The sequence below is a fragment of the Carettochelys insculpta genome, chromosome 19 (assembly GCF_033958435.1).
Source record: "Carettochelys insculpta isolate YL-2023 chromosome 19, ASM3395843v1, whole genome shotgun sequence".
NCBI lineage: Eukaryota > Metazoa > Chordata > Testudines > Carettochelyidae > Carettochelys > Carettochelys insculpta.
In genome coordinates, this window is record NC_134155.1 from 14,798,173 (window position 1) to 14,815,159 (window position 16,987).

General features: G+C 45.1%; 1 protein-coding gene across 3 annotated transcripts in view; it reads left to right on the forward strand.

The window, feature by feature from the left end:
• The first annotated feature begins 2,887 nt into the window (after nucleotides 1–2,887).
• IFT22 (intraflagellar transport 22) overlaps nucleotides 2,888–16,987 on the forward strand; it is a 29,687-nt gene continuing 15,587 nt past the window's right edge. Inside the window, exons 1-5 of one of the 3 annotated variants that reach the window (XM_075013664.1) lie at nucleotides 2,888–3,014; nucleotides 3,488–3,567; nucleotides 3,683–3,772; nucleotides 7,782–7,984; nucleotides 8,831–9,007. In XM_075013664.1, the coding sequence (XP_074869765.1) occupies nucleotides 2,976–3,014; nucleotides 3,488–3,567; nucleotides 3,683–3,772; nucleotides 7,782–7,984; nucleotides 8,831–8,979 (561 nt within the window). In that variant the 5' untranslated portion in view covers nucleotides 2,888–2,975 and the 3' untranslated portion in view covers nucleotides 8,980–9,007. Of the gene's footprint in view, nucleotides 3,015–3,487; nucleotides 3,568–3,682; nucleotides 3,773–7,781; nucleotides 7,985–8,830; nucleotides 9,883–16,987 lie in introns of those variants that run through there. The other 2 variants (XM_075013665.1, XM_075013663.1) reach the window with 2 other exon arrangements.

A 16,987-nucleotide genomic window follows, 5' to 3' on the forward strand; every position in this document is an offset into this window, starting at 1 on the left:
CCAACCTGTAGTGTAGTAAATCTCAGTCATCCCTTTTGGGCAGTGGGGAAGGCATTGACTGTTCTGCCCTGGTATACCAAATTGCTGTCAGTGGGCCAGTCCACATTAGAATCCACTATATTGTGTTTCAATTTCTGTGCTGCTTGACATTATAATACTTACATCCTCCAGCTCAGAAGTGCAAAACCGTCCTAATTTTCTCTCTTTGACCACTTCTGCCTTTTCTCTGAAAACAAGCGGACAGGGTATGTGGTATGTAGTCTTGCAGCAGAATGTGAAATTGGGATTAGTTAGGTAGTGGTGTGTTTCTTGAAACAAAACAAAAAAATCCTAATTTGCTAAAACGGAATCAAATGTTTGATTAATGCTGAGTGTGGCTGGCTTTCTTGCATTACCTTTCTCACTCATAGTTTTTGCTGGAAACAATGGATTATTTCTGCTCCTTTAAATGTGACATAAATGACACCCAGGCTCTTGGGACACTAAATAAACCTAAACCACCTTATGTAGTGAGTTAGCAAGTAAGTCTGCAGGCTGACAGAAACACTGTTTGCTCTCAGTGGGAACAAAACTGTCCTGTTTCACAGTTATTAGTAGCTATGGTAAACATTTATATTACAGTAGCTCTTAAAGGCCCTATTTGAAAACTTGTCTTAAATTGTTACTGTACCTGGGCATGAAACAGCTCTGAAGCAACCCATCTGGTTGCCAGATGTTTGTACCTATATCCTGGGCTTTTAAAACACTTCCTGCTCCCCCAGAAAAGCCTTAATAAGAAACTTTCAGAATTCGTCTCTTCAGTGCTCATAATGGCATCTTGAGGAAATGCTGTAGTTAATATCCCAAGTCCCATGTGTTCTGAAAACTACTCCCAACAAGACTCTGACAGTGGCTCATATCCCCTTTCTGATCTGACCTGTTTTCTCCTCTTTTGATACCTACTATTGATAATGGGACATCTGGCAACTCTACCTGCCACTCCCAGGCACCACCTTCCACTGCGCCCATTGGCCAAATATGGCCAATGGAAGCAGTGAGGAAATCCTCCCACTAGTGGTTTCCAGCACTGCATTCTCCCAGCTGGCAGCAGCAGCATGTCAAGCCATTTCTTCCCCTGTGAGCTGGATCCAGTCTGCAGGACTTGGGGCTGCCCGCCTGGCTGACTGCAGCAGGAAGCTGGTGCTGTTGTAAGAAACTTGCAAGTGGAAGGGAGTGCCACAGGGCTGCAGTGAGTCGCAAGCCTCATGGCCCGTCTGCAAGGCAGTGGTCTGCAAACCACAGTTAGAGAACTAGTGGGTTAGACTTATTAACAATGGTAGTACACTTGATATGTACTTCTTTTGTTGTTCTTACATACAGTATACCCCAGGCTCTGTAATTTCCACTCCAACTCATCTGGTCAACTGGGTTTTACTCATTAAAGTTTAGGCCTTAATCCATGAGTCAGCAACCTTTCAGAAGTGGATTGCCAAAATTTGACCTTTTGACCTCTGTGTACAGTCCAAGTACCAGAGATACCTTTTAAACTCATTAATAGTTGTACTTTCAAGAGCTTCATTAATAAATTAAGATAAACTTCCTGAAGCAGGGCTCTAAAGAGGATGGAGAGATGCTGTTCTCAGTAGTAACAGATGGCAGAACAAGGAGCTATGGTCTCAAGTTACAGTGGGGGAGGTGTAGGTTGGATATTAGGAAAAACTGTTTCACCAGGAGGGTGGTGAAGGACTGGAATGCGTTACCTAGAGGTGGTGGAACTTCCATCCCTAGAGGTTGTTAAGTCCTGGCTTGAAAAGGTCCTGACTGGGATGATTTAGTTAGCGTTGGTCCTTCTTTGTGCAGGGGGCTGGACTTGATGATTTCCTGAGGCCCCTTCCAGACCTAGGATTCTATGATTCTATGCAGAGCTTTACTGTTAGACCATGGTTGGTAGCATTACTTGGCCTTTTGTTAATCCACGGGTGGCCTGGCTTTGAGCAAGTTCCCAGCTACATAAGAAGGAGGGAGGAAGCTGAGGTCCTGCCTCACATGCCAATTAAAATCTGTTCACATGCCACTCACACCACTTGTGCCAGGGGTTGCTGACTTCTGCCCTAATCCATCTGTTAGTCTTTAAAGTGCCACAGGACTCCTCAGTGTTTTTGCAGATACTGTCTACCATGGCTACCCCGAGACTGATGAAGAAAATTAGCTAACTTCCTGGCTGCATGATAAGACACAGACTAGGCACAAATGTGCTCCAAAATAGTTGCCCAGGTTGTAGTTCCACCCGTTTTGTAGTTTGGGTGCATAGTCCCGTGCGGATGCTTTGGAATGGGGAAAATGTGTCGATTTTTGCTTCACTCACGAAAAATCTCCATTTTTTTTTGCTTTGTTGGGATTTTTTTAATTGACTGAATGTAGATCAGTTGAATTGATCCATTTCCCAGATAACTGGACCAACAATTGCTGGCCACGTGTGCTACGTTCACAAGTGAGTGAACTGAAAGCACGCCCCAATCGGGGTTGGCTACGTTTATCTGAACATTTATTCTAATATTTATTTATTAGAACGTGGTTTCATCGGAACCTTATTCTAACTGACTGAATCTAAATCAAAATGGGAAACGTCCGATTCCCACCTAAGAGCGACACTATCCGCGCGCAGGGCAGGGCTACAGAAAGGGAAGAACTTTTGCAACCCAGAGCCCTGAGGCAGAGTCTGTTCCTAGGAAGAGCGACTCCGGGACACCGCCAGCGATAGCAGCTGGCGCGCAGGCACTGGCAGGCGCTCGGGACAGAGAGCGCTAGCACACCCTAGGCAAGGGGGTCACGTGGAGCAGGAGACTCCCTGCACCACGTGACAACAACCCCCTCCCATCCCGGCCACGATACGGTCCAATCGCAGGGCGGCTTCCCTGCGTTCTTGACAACGACGCCGCGTTGCTAGGGGGCCGCTGGGGGCAGGCCGCAGGCGCTCGCTTGGGGCCGCGAGCGGGATGTTGAAGGCCAAGATCTTGTTCGTGGGCCCCAGTGAGGTGAGGGCGAGGCCCCGGGGAGCCTCCTCGGTCTCCAGTGCGCGCAGCCGAGCAAGCCCCGTGGACCCCTGTGTGTGTGTCGGGCCCTCAGTCCCCACGCCTCGTGCCTGTCCCGCAGCGCCCTCGCTGCCCGCCCCCCGGCCTCGCCTCGTGTAATTAGCCACGGTAGCTCACACACACCCATGCACGCTCCCAAGCCTTGTAGGTATCTCATTCGACTGTCCAAACTTCGGAGAAGTCTTCTGTGTGTCTCCCCTTCGCCGTCAAAATGAGCAGCCCCCGCGGTTACGGCCCCAGTCCCACAAAAATCCCCACCCTTGTGGACATAGACGTAGCCCCTCGTCCAAACAGCAAGAGTCATACTCCAAACTGCAGCGATCAGGGCCCTTCCTTCCCCTCCCCCTGAACCCTCCTGCATGCTCTGTGGCTATCGTTGTTTTAACACACATGTCTTTTGCTCCCATTTCTGGCAGTCTGGAAAATCCGTCTTGGTAAATTTTCTGTCGGAAAGCACAGAAGGCATTAGCAGCTATGTCCCAACCCAAGGAGTGAGGTGAGTGAAGTTCTGCATACTGAAAGGAGACCCTTGCAAGTGGCTTCCCCCATAGAGTGTCCAGTATGGCCTTATATAGAGTCTTGTCATCCACTAAATCCATTTCTGTATTTAGGATCCTTGAATTTGAGAAGCCAAATATGAATGGTAACAGTAAAGGGGCAAGCTGTCGATTTGAGCTCTGGGATTGTGGCGGTGATCAAAAGTAAGTGGGTTTCACGGTTCTTGACACCTCATGTTATTTTAATAAGGTGGGTGAGGTAATATTTATTTAACCAACTTCTATGGGAGAGATGAACTTTCAAGGTTAGTCTGAATTCTTCTTTACCCGCCTTGTCTCCCTACTACCTTGGGATGAGCACAACTACAACACTGCAAATAAATTATTTTAACGTGTTCTGTTTCCGTGGAATATAAATTCTCATGTTTTCAGGCATAAATAAAGTACTACCTGCCTAAAATGAGGAAGAGTCTTCCCTTTTGGGTAGGTTACTCCTTTATAAGGTTTCTTTTACCTTCCTCCTATGCATCAGCTATTGGTTACTGTTAGACAAGTTACTGGGTGTGAAAATGGACTATATTTCTGACTAGGTATGACAGTTCCATTCCTGTCACAGCTGCATGCCATTACACACAGAATATTGTATCATAGCAAAATGAAACAAGGCCACTTCTTATATATTAATGTATATAAGAGCATCAACCTAAAAATCACCATTTTCTCTTAAGTCTTTTTTACTCAACACTGAGTATCTGAAACGTTAGAGGAAAAATATTTTGCTATTTTTCAATTTGCTTTCTTTTGTATATTTGACAACTCTTTTAAAATAAGTTCTTTGTAGGAGTAAGTTTTTGTGTCTTTTTGAAGAGCCAAGTACAATTAAGCTCCAATCATTAATGGGACTTGTGTGCTAAAATTATTTTAGTAAGTCTTTTATCCCTATTGTTGTGTAGCAAACATGACTGATTAGGTTTGCACAACAGTAGAAAATAGAAGACACTTTGAAAAAAGGAAAACTTGGTTGTAAAACTACAAATTGTCAGGCAGATTCAAGGGCAGGTGTAACACATGAAACTACTTCTATCTCACTTTCTAACCTGTTAGCAGATCAAGTTGACAGTGACCTTTAAGAACTCAGCAGGAGTTCTAGGTGGACAAAGAACATGGGAATGGGGCCTGGATGACTAGGACTATATCTACATTATGAGATAATATCAATTTTAAGTCATTTAGCCCGATTTTACCAAGTGCCTGTCTTCACTGTAAATTCCATTAGCTCGATTTTATGGTGCACTAAAATTGACAGTATTGATATCATAATAACCTGATGGGTGTAGTGTTCAGTTTGCATTTAAATTTCCAAATGAAGGGTAGTGAGGAAGTGCCATGTCTTTAAATCAAATTCATTAGTCTCCAGGCATGTCCCATATGTGCCCCACAGTTCTCTGCTCTGGCCTCTTCCATCTCCACTGCTCTCAGATGTGGAAGAATTAGGCAACAGGAAGACCGTTTCAATTCAGCACCTGGAAGCCTGTGGCTGTAGGGTCATGAGAGGCTGAAAAAATCTTTCTTTCTTTCTTTGCTATTAGTGCCGCTGTGCGGGGGTCTGTGGTTCTGTGTCTACCTCTGCTAGCTGTCTTTTTTTTTCTGCTCTGCCTGGCACCAGCCACTGGTGCTTTCCCCCCTCCCACTGCACCATGTGGCAGCTAGGCTGTGGGTGGGGGTCGTGCTTCTATGATAAAATGAGGAACTTCTATTCAGCCATTTACATGTTGTCCTGCCCCCCACATCTCCTCCCTTCCCTCCCCTGGAAGCGCCGTGCATGCTGGGTTTCCCTCTCCTGCATCACGTGGCAGTTAGTCTGTGGGTAGGGGTTGCGCTTGGATGAGAATTCTTTTTAGCCGTTTACATTTTGTCCTGAGCTGTACATCCCCTCCCTTCCTTCATCAGCTGGGATACTGTGGGCTGGCTGCATGACGGGGGTGTGTGTGTCTTTTTTTCTGCCCAGAGGAACTGTCCCTGGGCGGTCGTTATTTTCAGGATTGGCTAATGTTGAGGTCTTTTAGCTGCCCGGGGAAGTCAGATGATTTTTGATCAACAGAAGAAAATACTTTGTCACTAGAGTGGTTGCCCTCAGAGCAAATTTTTTATGGGCTTTATCCAAAGGCCAGGGGGCTGACTATAGTTGGTGATCCTTTAGTCACCCAGGAGTAAGGCTCCCTGGGTAGTTATGGTTTTCGGGCTGGCTATAGGTGGCAGTCTTTTATCCGCCCTGGGGAAGTCTCCCATGGCGGACATGATTTTTGGGGGCTGGCTATAGTCACAGGGTCTTTTATCCACTTAGGGGAAATCTTCCTGGGCAGTCACGATTTTCAGGGCTGGCTATAGTTGGGGGTCTTTTAGCCATTGGGTGGAAGTTTCCCTTGGCAGACACAATTTTTGGTCAACAGAAGGAAAAACTTTGTCACAATAGTGGCTGTCCTTTCAGGGCAAATTTTGTATGGGCGTTATCCAAAGGCCATTTGAAGGCAATCTAGTAGTTCTACAACTACCACAGTTCTCCAAGTAAGGCTTGCAGCGACTAACTGAGCCATAACTGATTTTATGATACATTGCATTTTCAGTGTTGTGCTCGTGTCTACTGCTTTCATGTGCATTTCCAGGTTTTGCAGTGGTTGCAAGGATGAAAATTCTTGTTCTGAGGGTCTCCTTTGCCAGGAAGTCTAAACCTAGATCCAAGCTTGGGCCTGCTGATAATATGCATCCTGCCCTGCAGTGTCAGCAAGCAACCAAAGCAGCCATAACTGATTCAACGATGCATTGTGTTTGCAGTGTAGCACCCATGTGTACTTACACATACATTTCAGTTGCAAATTCTTGTTCTGAGGGCCTTCTTTGCCAGGAGGGCTAAATCTACATCCAAGTCTGGGCCTGCTGGTGATAGGGGCAGGTGGTGGGTCCTGCCCCGGGCTGGCGCTTGGGCCTTTGAGGCAAAGTTGTTGATCTGAGGATCTTCTTTGCCAGGAGGTCTAAATCCAGATCCAAGCCTCCAGAGATCCAGTGCTTTTGCATCCTGTTTTGAAAACGTGTCAGTTGGTAAACGCAAAATCTTTTTTCTAACCTTTCCTAAGGCTTTACTATCCTTCCCCTCCCCTCAATTATAAAAAACACATCTCTTATACATGAAAGCGAGATCCCACCTGGAAAAAGGGATGTTTGGTTAACATAGCAGGGGAATGAGGGAAATGAAATGTAAGAAATGAAATGTGGGAAGATGTCATCAGATACCCACAGCCAATTGCAGGGCATTTTTTTCTCATGCTGTACCAGTGAAACTAGCCACAATGCTATGGGGCTCAGGGAACCATGAGATAGGTTCCCACAATACACTGTTGCAACTGGTGATTTTGGTGACTTGTGTGTGGCAGCAATAAGTTGATTTTTGTGGGAAGCATGTTGGAAGGTGAGGATGCTCAAGATTGAATTGATAAAATCGAGCATTAATAAAATCGATTTTAGCTCAGTGTGTAGATGCAGCCTGGGGGACCCTAATTCCTTAAAATGATCCATGTGGCCACAGACTTATGCCTGTTGAAATCTGTAAGACACTGTTTAAGCTGATCAATTTGTAGGACAGGGAACACTCCACAAATATGATCTTTAGGAGAAGAATTTCCACAACTTTCACCAAATGTTATGTTGTACGCTTGAACAAATTTAGCTATTTAAGATAAAGGACAGTGTTGACATAGGATCAAATGGATATCAACAAATTCAGGGTGGAAATTCTGGAACAGACTTCCAGTATAAGTTGTGGGCAAACCACTTAATTAGTTTTAAGAGAACCTGGATAAGTTTATGAGTGCAATTGCATGATGGAATTGTTTGTAATGCATTTAGTGCATAGTGCTAGATGGGGTGGATGATGTGATGTAGAGATGGCCAGACTAGCTGACTTAGTGGTCTCTCTTGGCTTCTGACTTGACTGAATTAGGAGGCCAATTGGTGTTTGTATAATATATATATTTGAAATTTGATATATTGACAGCAAGCGTCTTAATTTTTATAGGCAAAAACACTGAAGCATCTGTGTTTGAAGAGAAACAAAATACATAATCTATGTGGAGTTTTAAATAAATGTTAAGTAAAAACAATTGCCATTTTGGGATCTACCAAACTTAAAATAATTTCTTCTATTTACTTTCTTTTCAAGGTTTGAAACTTGCTGGCCAGCTCTTATGAAAGACTCCCATGGCGTTGTGATAGTCTTCAACCCAAACTTACCCAGTCACCAGAAGGAAATTGAAATGTGGCACTCCTGCTTTGTGCAGCAACAACAGTTACTAGATAGCCAGTGTCTTCTAATTGCACACCACAAGCCAGGCAGTGCAGGTGACACAGAAAACCTGTCCTTGGGTAAGAAGATAAAACAGTTAAACATAGAGCTTTTTAATTCAGTTCAACTTTTAATGCTGGTGACTCTTTATAACTTTTTGCATTTCTATAATTTCTTTCATCTGCGAATCCAAGCGAGAGTGAGCTACTGTGTCACTTCTGAAGATGGAAAAAAAGCTAGCTCATGCTTTTTTTAATTTATATTAGTGTTATACTCTTGTAACTGACATCAGTGGCAGTGCTGTGACGTGCGCCAGTGTAAGTGAGGAGAAAATCAGTCCCCAGGCCTTTTGGTGGAAGAAACTGACTGCGTCTGTGAGACAAATTTTTATCAAAAGATCCAATTTTAAAATGACTTTACAACATAAATTTCAAATAAACCATCTAGAAACAGTTAATATGAAGAAATGTAGAGGAAAAAATATTCCAGAAAATGACATTTAAATAAATATAATAGAGTTATACAGTATAAACTTGGAAGCTAGTCTAGACACAGCCAATAAGTAGATCTATTTGTTCCAAACATTTTTAGGATTTAAATATAAAAATACTTTTCAATTTCAAAGTGATTGAAGAATATCTGAAATGAATTGATTAAAATTCCTATTTATTGGCTGGATTTAATGTTGTGTCAAAATATGTGATAGCAAAATATATCCTTTCACTTAATTCATTGTATTAGTGATGATGATGCATCACTTTTTAATTTGTTACATGTTATCCTGGATAGTAGTATCTTAATGCCTCCAGATTTCTGAATGGTTCCTGTAGTGTGAACAGTATTGTCAAGTCACAAAATCTGTAAATGTTGTGTTAAAATCAATGTAGTAACCTTTATTTTTAATTTTTATGTGTGTAACTTCAAAGCTTCACCACTGAACAAACTGAAACTAATACACTCCAGCCTGGAAGAAGATCCTGAGGATGTTCGCATGGAATTTGTGAAATACTTCAAAAGCATTGTCAACTTGCTAAATGAGAGCAGAGACCGGGAAGAGATGTCAATTATTACCTAATGCTGGAAGAAATACCAAAGTAAGGAAGGTACAGCCCTTTTGTTACGGGATCTGCCCAGATCCAGGAAACAGGAGTTAATATTCATCTCTGGCAAGTGACAGTCCACAAACATTTAGGCTACGGTTATACTGACTCAAACTGCTGGCAACAGTATGCAAATAGAGGGTCTCGAAAATGCAAAGGGATGCTCATTTGCATATTTGCTTGCCAACAGAGGCTGCTGCTGGCCAAAAAAAAAGCTGTGGAAAAAATCAGGCATAAGAGGCTGCCAACAAGAGTGTGTGTCGCTGGCAGAACCACATTTACAGAGATTTTTTTCTGCCAGCAGCAATCTCTGCCAGCAAGCGAGTGCGCAAATGCACAACCATTTGCATTTTTGAGACCTCTAATTTGCATACTGGTGCTGGCAGTTAGGTTCCGTGTAACTGCAGCCTTAATGTATTTTCCCAAAAGCAAGTATCAGCATAATTTAAGACTCTTTATGAAAACCCACTAACAACTTCTGATGAACTGCTGTCCCAAAGACTTGCTTGTAAGTCTAGGAACTTAGATGTCTTTAACTGCCTCCTGACATTAGATGAAGAGAATAAGAATGCATTTTATAATAAAATATTGGTCTGGACTTAACTGTATTTAATCCTGGTTTTAGTGCAGAGATTAAGGAAATGGTCACTTTTTAAAATTTGCCTATTTTAAATTATTATTGTCCTTTTCCATAAGGAGCTTTGAAAACAAATCAAAGTCTGCGCACAGTGTTTCAGAATCTCAAAAGCATTTGCATGATATGTCAGTGTCCACTGTATTTTTACACAGCTAAGACATGCTTTTAGAAATCATTGGAAAGTAGTGCGAACAGGGATTGAAGTAGTTCACTTATGGAATCTGTACCTTTTTTTCCAACATGGGAAGCAAATATAATTTGTATAGATTTGTGTTCTGGTATGATAACAAATTGCAAGCTTTATCCTTACAAGTCTTCCTATTCAGTTCCAAAAAACTAAGGCTTTGCGTTTAGTAGTTTAAAGTGCAGTTGCACCGGTGTTTTAAACTAAGGATACATCTACACTAGCAAGTTTTTTCAGAAAAGCCAGGCCTTTTTTGAACAAACACGCAGAGCGTCTACACACAAAATAGGCTTTTCTTATCTGAAATTGAAAGAATGTGGTCCTTTTTCAAATGGCCCTCTTCCTTTCCCAGAAGAGGAAGAGCACCTTTTCCCAAAAGATTCTTTTAAAAAAAAAAGCATATGTAGACACTCCATGGGCCCTTCTTTTGAAAGAGCAGTCCTCATGGCACCCGATTTTTCTATCCCTGGACTGTTCTTTCGAAAGAGCAGGGGCTGTGGGGACACTCTCTATCGAAAGAGCAGATCGATCTTTTGATCCACTTTTTTGCACGTGTACACGATCTTTCAAAATAAGTTTTTTTGGAAGATCTCTTCCAGAAGAACTTCTTTCGAAGGATCACTGTAGTGTAGACGCAGCCTAAAAGTGTCGCTATGGCGTGTGCTCTCCCAGCACTCTATATAAACCATCTTGATGAAGGGAGTCGCTAACGGTCATCCTCATGGAATTCCACAATTTGATTTGCTTTGCTCACAGTCAAACAAATTGACAAGTGTAATGTATTTCATACAAACTGTTCAAAACCAGAATGCACTGCTTAGCTAAGTGATAATACCACAGATACATAGCAAAGGAAGAGACAAAAGAAAGACAAATGTAATAAATGATAGAAGAGACTTTTAAAAAGAAGGTAGTGACATAGCAGGGAAGTAGGAAATGCAGAAAACAGAGACTTTATCATCACTGTCTTTAGAATGTCCAATTGTTGCAGATGTTGTCTAACATCTTTTGCCACCTCTGTTTTTTAAAATCCGTTGCTTACGAGACATGTATCTTATCAGCATACCACACCATTTCTGCAAGAAATGTTGTCTGCTTCATGCTATTGTGCTGTTTTTCCCCAGTTGTCTGAGGTTAAGGCACAATAAAGGACAAAAGTCCTTCAACTTTTAACAGAAGGGATTAAGGGATGATATAAAGACTAAGAGGGAGAATACTAATTACAGGAAAGTTGTGAAATATCAGGAAGTTCAGCATAAGACTACTGTGATGAGGGCTTTGATGTTTCTCACTGGTGTAGGTTTTGGTGTTATAGTCACACTTCTTTTTTGGGCTCTTACTTTCATGACCCTTATAACATGTCCTTTATAATATCCTGGTGGGCAGACATCCTGGGGGACCTGACTTAATATTTTTGGGAGGCCTCTTGAGAGACCTCTGTGGACCCTGGCATCAGAAGAAGAGTCCACCCCAGGTGATATTAGAAGAACTAGGGCAAAAGCAACCAGATCAAATACTGATATCAGGACAGGTGGAAGATGGATGAGGACTAAGTCCCTTAGCCCGTAAGCTGAGAGAAAGTTGTTACATTGCTGCATGAGCCCTTTGTGATAGATAAGGGGGTTGCTCTGGGGAAGTTGCTCTTTTGTGGTCATAGTTGGCCTGGACTTGTTTGTGCCCTGGATGGGCAAGGCTCATGAGCAGTTCCAAGCCAGACTACAACTGTGCATGCCAAGGTGACCTCTCATGCTGTCACACATGTCTTTTGGGATGTTGACTACCTATGCTGCATTTGTCCAAGTTGTAAGGCTATGCATACAGTGGGACAGTTTCAGCTTTATTTAAATGTGTATACGAAAAGATGGGACTAGCCCAAGATCGCAGAGGAAGTCTGTGGCAGAGCAGGGCATTGCGTTAGAAGTTCAGCTAGTAAGACTGCAGGAATTTGCAACTTTTACTTTCTGTGTACTTAGCTTGTTATATGTTAGCTGTCTTTCATCTTTTACTTCTTTGTAACCAATTCTGACTTATATACTTCCTTATGTGTAATCACTTACAATTTTTCTGTAGCCAGTAAATATGTTTTGTTTTAGCTAACCCAGTGTGTTTGGCAAAACAGTGTAAAAGGTTCCCCACCTTGGAGAATAAGGGGGCACATCTTGTCCATTGGTTCGTATTGACCCCTCGGTAATGTCACCATATAGTCTCATACTGAATGACCAACCAAATATTATTTTGTCAACTACATAGTAGCTTAACAATATAGTAAAAGCATCCTGATTGATTAATAATTAAATCACATGGTGCTGTAATAGTAAGCATTGCAAAGAGCCATGAGACGCAGTAAAGAACCATTTGCAGCTCCAGAGCCTGAGTCTGACTATCATCAGTCTAAAGGTTAGGACACTAGCTTAGAACTGGGGAGACACAGGTTTAAGTGCCTGCTCTGCCACAGACTTTCCCTGTGAACTTGGGCAAATCACTTAGCTGCTCTGGGCTTTAGTTTATGCCCTAAAAATGATACAATAGTACTTTCTGTCATTGGTGTTGTGCATCTAAGATTATTAAAGGTGGCAAGATGCTCAGATATTATGGTAATAGAGTTAGGCAGTATCTGTACTCCTGTGGCAGGGAGCCACCCCAGGGCTCCAAGAGGCAGGATGCCTCCTGGAGCAGAGCTGAGGTCCAAACCCTTTTCGACCTGTGGTGAGAGGAGGAGACCTTGCAGGACCCCAAGACCAAGTGGCGGAATGTGTTGATTTACACCAGGATGGCCACCGTACTGGCTGAATGGAACCACCCCCACCCTACAGCATGGGGCAGGTCTGGGCCAAGGTAAAGGAGCTGAGACAGGGCTATGTCTGGGCCTGGGCTGTTGCCAAACACTCCAGGGCAGGACCTGCCACCTGCCCCTATTACTGGGAGCTACACGGCATCCTGTGGGGGCATATCTGTACCACACCACAGCATAGCTGTGGTGCTCGAGGCCCCCCCACCGCAGCAACAGTCCCCACAAGAGGAGAAAAAGGAGGAGAAAGCAGCCTAGCCTCAACCACTGCTGGACTCCGAGGCCAGCAGCCTCATCCTGGACCTGGTCCCTGTCAGGCAGGCCACATCCTGTGCATCTTCGGAGCTGGGTGAGGGTCCTTCTGGTGAGTACCCTGCGCATTACGTATGCCAGGACATGGAGGGCAGGCACAGCTGGAGTGTGCTGTGAATGTCACTCAGCTGGCCTGGGAAGGCTGTTACACTGCAGTCCCAGCACGTGGAACCCCATGCAGTGGGAGTGCGTACCACCCAGACACAGAAGACATGGCATGGGTGGCATCCTGCTGCCAGCCTCACGGGAGGCTGGACGAGCCCCAGGCCCTGGAGGTGGGTGGCCCTCCCTTGCACTGCGCTGTGAGCTGCAGGCTGTGCAGGCCCCAGGTCACCCACCACCCATGAGGGGACCCCTCTGTGGCTGGACACCCCCCTTGACTGGTAGCCCATTAAGTGGGAGGCCAGAGGATGCAGTAGTCAGCATGGTCGTGGAGGCATTGCAGAGCCCCTGGGCAGCAGGGCCTGCTACACAGGCCACACATGGCTCTGCTCCTGAGATATCCCCATCCCTTAGGCCACGGTGTTTCGGTCAGTGCTCATGGTGGTGGACATAGCCTCGGGGGCTGCATTGCATGAATGACTCACTGTCTCCTCTCCTTGTCTTCCATACTTCCTCCATCTTCCCACACAGACCTCACTGCAGCCCCTCCCTGCCCATACCTCCTCCTGCTCCTGGCCTCAGCCCAGCTGTGACAGGTGTCCCAAATCCATGGCATGAGTGGATCCCAAGGCCAAGGATGCTTGGGGTCCCTCTCCCCCTCAGGTTTGTGGCCCCTCACCCTCCACATGTTCTGAGGTCCCACCACCCTCTGTCCCAAGTTCTGAGGCCCCCTGTCCCAAGCGCCCCCCACTGTAAATAGTTATGCATGTCTTATTTGTAAATAGTTTTGAATGGCACTGTTTTTGTTTTGCACAAGTATTTTTTCTGTTGTTGTTGAGTAAAAACCACTTAATTGTTCACCATATCCACGTCCCTAATTATTGTGCAGGGGTCAGGAAGAGTGAGGGGGCAAAGGAAAGAGTCATGCTGTGGATGGGGTAGGGCTGTGGACCTGAGGCCACCACTGGGGGTGCCCTAGGAAGAATTACTGGGAACCATGGGAGAATCTCTCCCTCAGGGCCTTGCAGATCTGCATCCCATGGGCCTGGCAGATGGCAAGCACACCCCTCACTGCCAGCATCTGTCCCCCACCCTGGGAGGAAGACATCCCCCTTTCCCTCCACAATGTTGTGCAGGGCACAACACGCCACCACAACCTGGTGGATGTTGTGCTACCCCATATCCAGGTGGGTGAGCAGGCACCTGAAGCAAGCAAAGAGGGCGGTGAGTGCAGATGTAAATGTCCTACAGCGAGGGTGAGGTCCTCGCAGGCGATCTCTGACACCCCTCCATGGGGAAGAGAAGGACAGCTGTCAGGAAGTTCAGCAGCTGCTGCAGCATCTCTGTGTGGGGCCACCACAAGACTGGGGGCAGCTCTGGCAGCATGGCTCCTGGAACCAGCTGTGTTGCCTACAAAGTTGCGAAGCCCTACCTTAGCTGTGTTGTCCCTTGAGGAGGTAGGCACGCCCACAGCAGAGGCAGAAAATGTGTGTGTTGCCGGGGGAGGGGGGTGTTCCTCTAATGTCATGTCTAGCTGAGGCTCCTGGAAGGAACTGTTGACCTATGACCCTATCCAACGTAGTTCCGGTTTGCCATTTTCCCAATAGAGCGGCTGAGCAGTCCGGCTGCTCTCTTGTCAACAGCAGGTAGCTCTTTCAATCCACCTTGCAATTGGATGCAGTCTGTCAACAGAAGTTTTGTCACAAGATATTTTCTCACATGACCTTCTGCCGACAAATCCCTGTAAGATAGACATAGCCTAAGTGAGGTCCTTAACCTTTTCTCATGTTCATGTGCTTTCCTGCCTTATTAACTGCCTCACAGTTACCCAGTGAGTGATCTACTGCCAGATGGATCTGAGCTACCTCATTCTCCCTTGTGGAGCTTGGCAGGGGATGTCTGCATAGCTCATGGCAGCAAGCCACAGAGCCTGGGTCAACAGACTTGGACTCAGGCTCAGGCTGCCAGACAAAATATGGCTGTAAAGACATTGTGGCTTAAGCTGGAGATAGGCCTAAGCCCCAAGAGTCCCAAGTACTGAGGCTCACGGCTATATGCAAATGCTCACTGTGCAGATGTATGCACAGAGGCAGGCTGAGTGATTGGCCCCTTCAGAGGACCAGAGGGTCTCAAATAAGACAAACAAAACAGAATCCAACAGCCATGATATCACAGAAAGCTGGATTTTCATTAAATTAGGATCACCAATAGATGACATACTGTAATGAGAAAACTTAACCACTGCCGGATGAAATATTTGGAAACAAATCAGCAGTTGTAACTGCTTCAAGAAAATCAGAGTTTTGTACTGGAGAGAGCTCCATGAAGACCCGCTTCTGTAACTCTAGTTATTTTATTTTTGCTTATAAATTCATGGCCTGAATAGTCGAACTCACAAAAAGAGGCTGTTTTTCCATGGAGTTTTCGGCATGAAATTGGCCAGGTCCTCAAATGCTGCTAGTGCCACAGTGAATTTACAAGTATCAGAGGGGTAGCCATGTTAGTCTGGATCTGTAGCAGCAACGAAGGGTCCTGTGGCACCTTATAGACTAACAGAAAAGTTTAGAGCATGAGCTTTCGTGAGTTATCTCACTTCTTCAGATGCTGGTCCTGGAAATCTGCAAGGCCAGGTATAAATAGGCCAGAGCAAGGCTGGGGATAACGAGGTTAGCGCAGTCAGGCAGGCTGAGTTGTATTGTCATCAGTAGATCTGGAGGTGTGAACTCCAAGAGAGAGGAAGCTGCTTTTGTATTTAGCCAGCCATTCACAGTCTTTGTTTAATCCTGAGCTGAGGGTATTGAATTTGCAGATGAATTGTAGCTCAGCAATTTCTCTTTGGAGTCTGTTCTTGAAATTTTTTTGCTGCAGGATAGCTACTTTTAAATCTGCTACTGTGTGTCCTGGGAGATTGAAGTGCTCTCCTATGGGTTTTTGTATATTGCCATTTCTGATGTCTGATTTGTGTGCATTTATTCTTTTACGTAGGGACTGTCCAGTTTGTCCGATGTATATGGCAGAGGGGCATTGCTGGCACATGATGGCATAAATTACATTGGTAGATGTGCAGCTGAATGAGCCCACGATGGTGTGGCTGATCCGGTTAGGTCCTGTAATGATGTTGCTGGTGTGTATATGTGGGCAGAGCTGGATGGGTCCCTGAGATAGAGTGAGTGTGGTGCGGTGTATAGTTGCTTGTTAGGATTTGTTTTAGGTTGGCAGGTTGTCTGTGAGCAATGATAGGTCTGCCTCCCAAGGCCTGTGAAAGTGTGGGATCATTGTCCAGGATGGGTTGCAGATCCGTGATGATGCGCTGTAGAGGTTTTAGCTGAGGACTGTAGGTGATGGCTAGTGGTGTTCTGTTGGTTTCTCTCTTGGGCTTGTCCTGTAGTAGGAGGCTTCGTGGCACACGTCTGGCTCTGTTGATTTGTCTTCTCACTTCCTCAGGTGGGTATTGCAGTCTCAAGAATGCTTGGTGCAGATCCTGTAGGTGTTTGTCTCTGTCGGAGGGGTTGGAACAAATGCGGTTATATCGAAGTGCTTGGCTGTAAACGATGGATCGTGTGGTGTGTCTGGGATGGGAGCTGGAGGCATGAAGGTAGGCGTAGCGGTCAGTGGGTTTACGGTACAGGGTGGTACTGATGTGTCCATTGTGTATAAGCACGGTAGTGTCAAGGAAGTGGATCTCCTGTGTAGATTGGTCCAGGCTGAGCTTGATGTTGGGGTGGAAGTTGTTGAAGTCCCGGTGGAATTCCTCCAGAGTCTCCTTCCCATGGGTCCAGATGATGAAGATGTCATCAATGTAGCGTAAATAGAGCCGGGGTGTTAGTGGACGAGAGTTGAGGAAGCGTTGTTCTTGGTCAGCCATGAAAATATTGGCAGATAAAGGAGGAGCTACTGTCATCATGGACAGGTCTGACTACCAGAAGGAGGCTTCCAGACAACTCTGCAATACCAGATTTT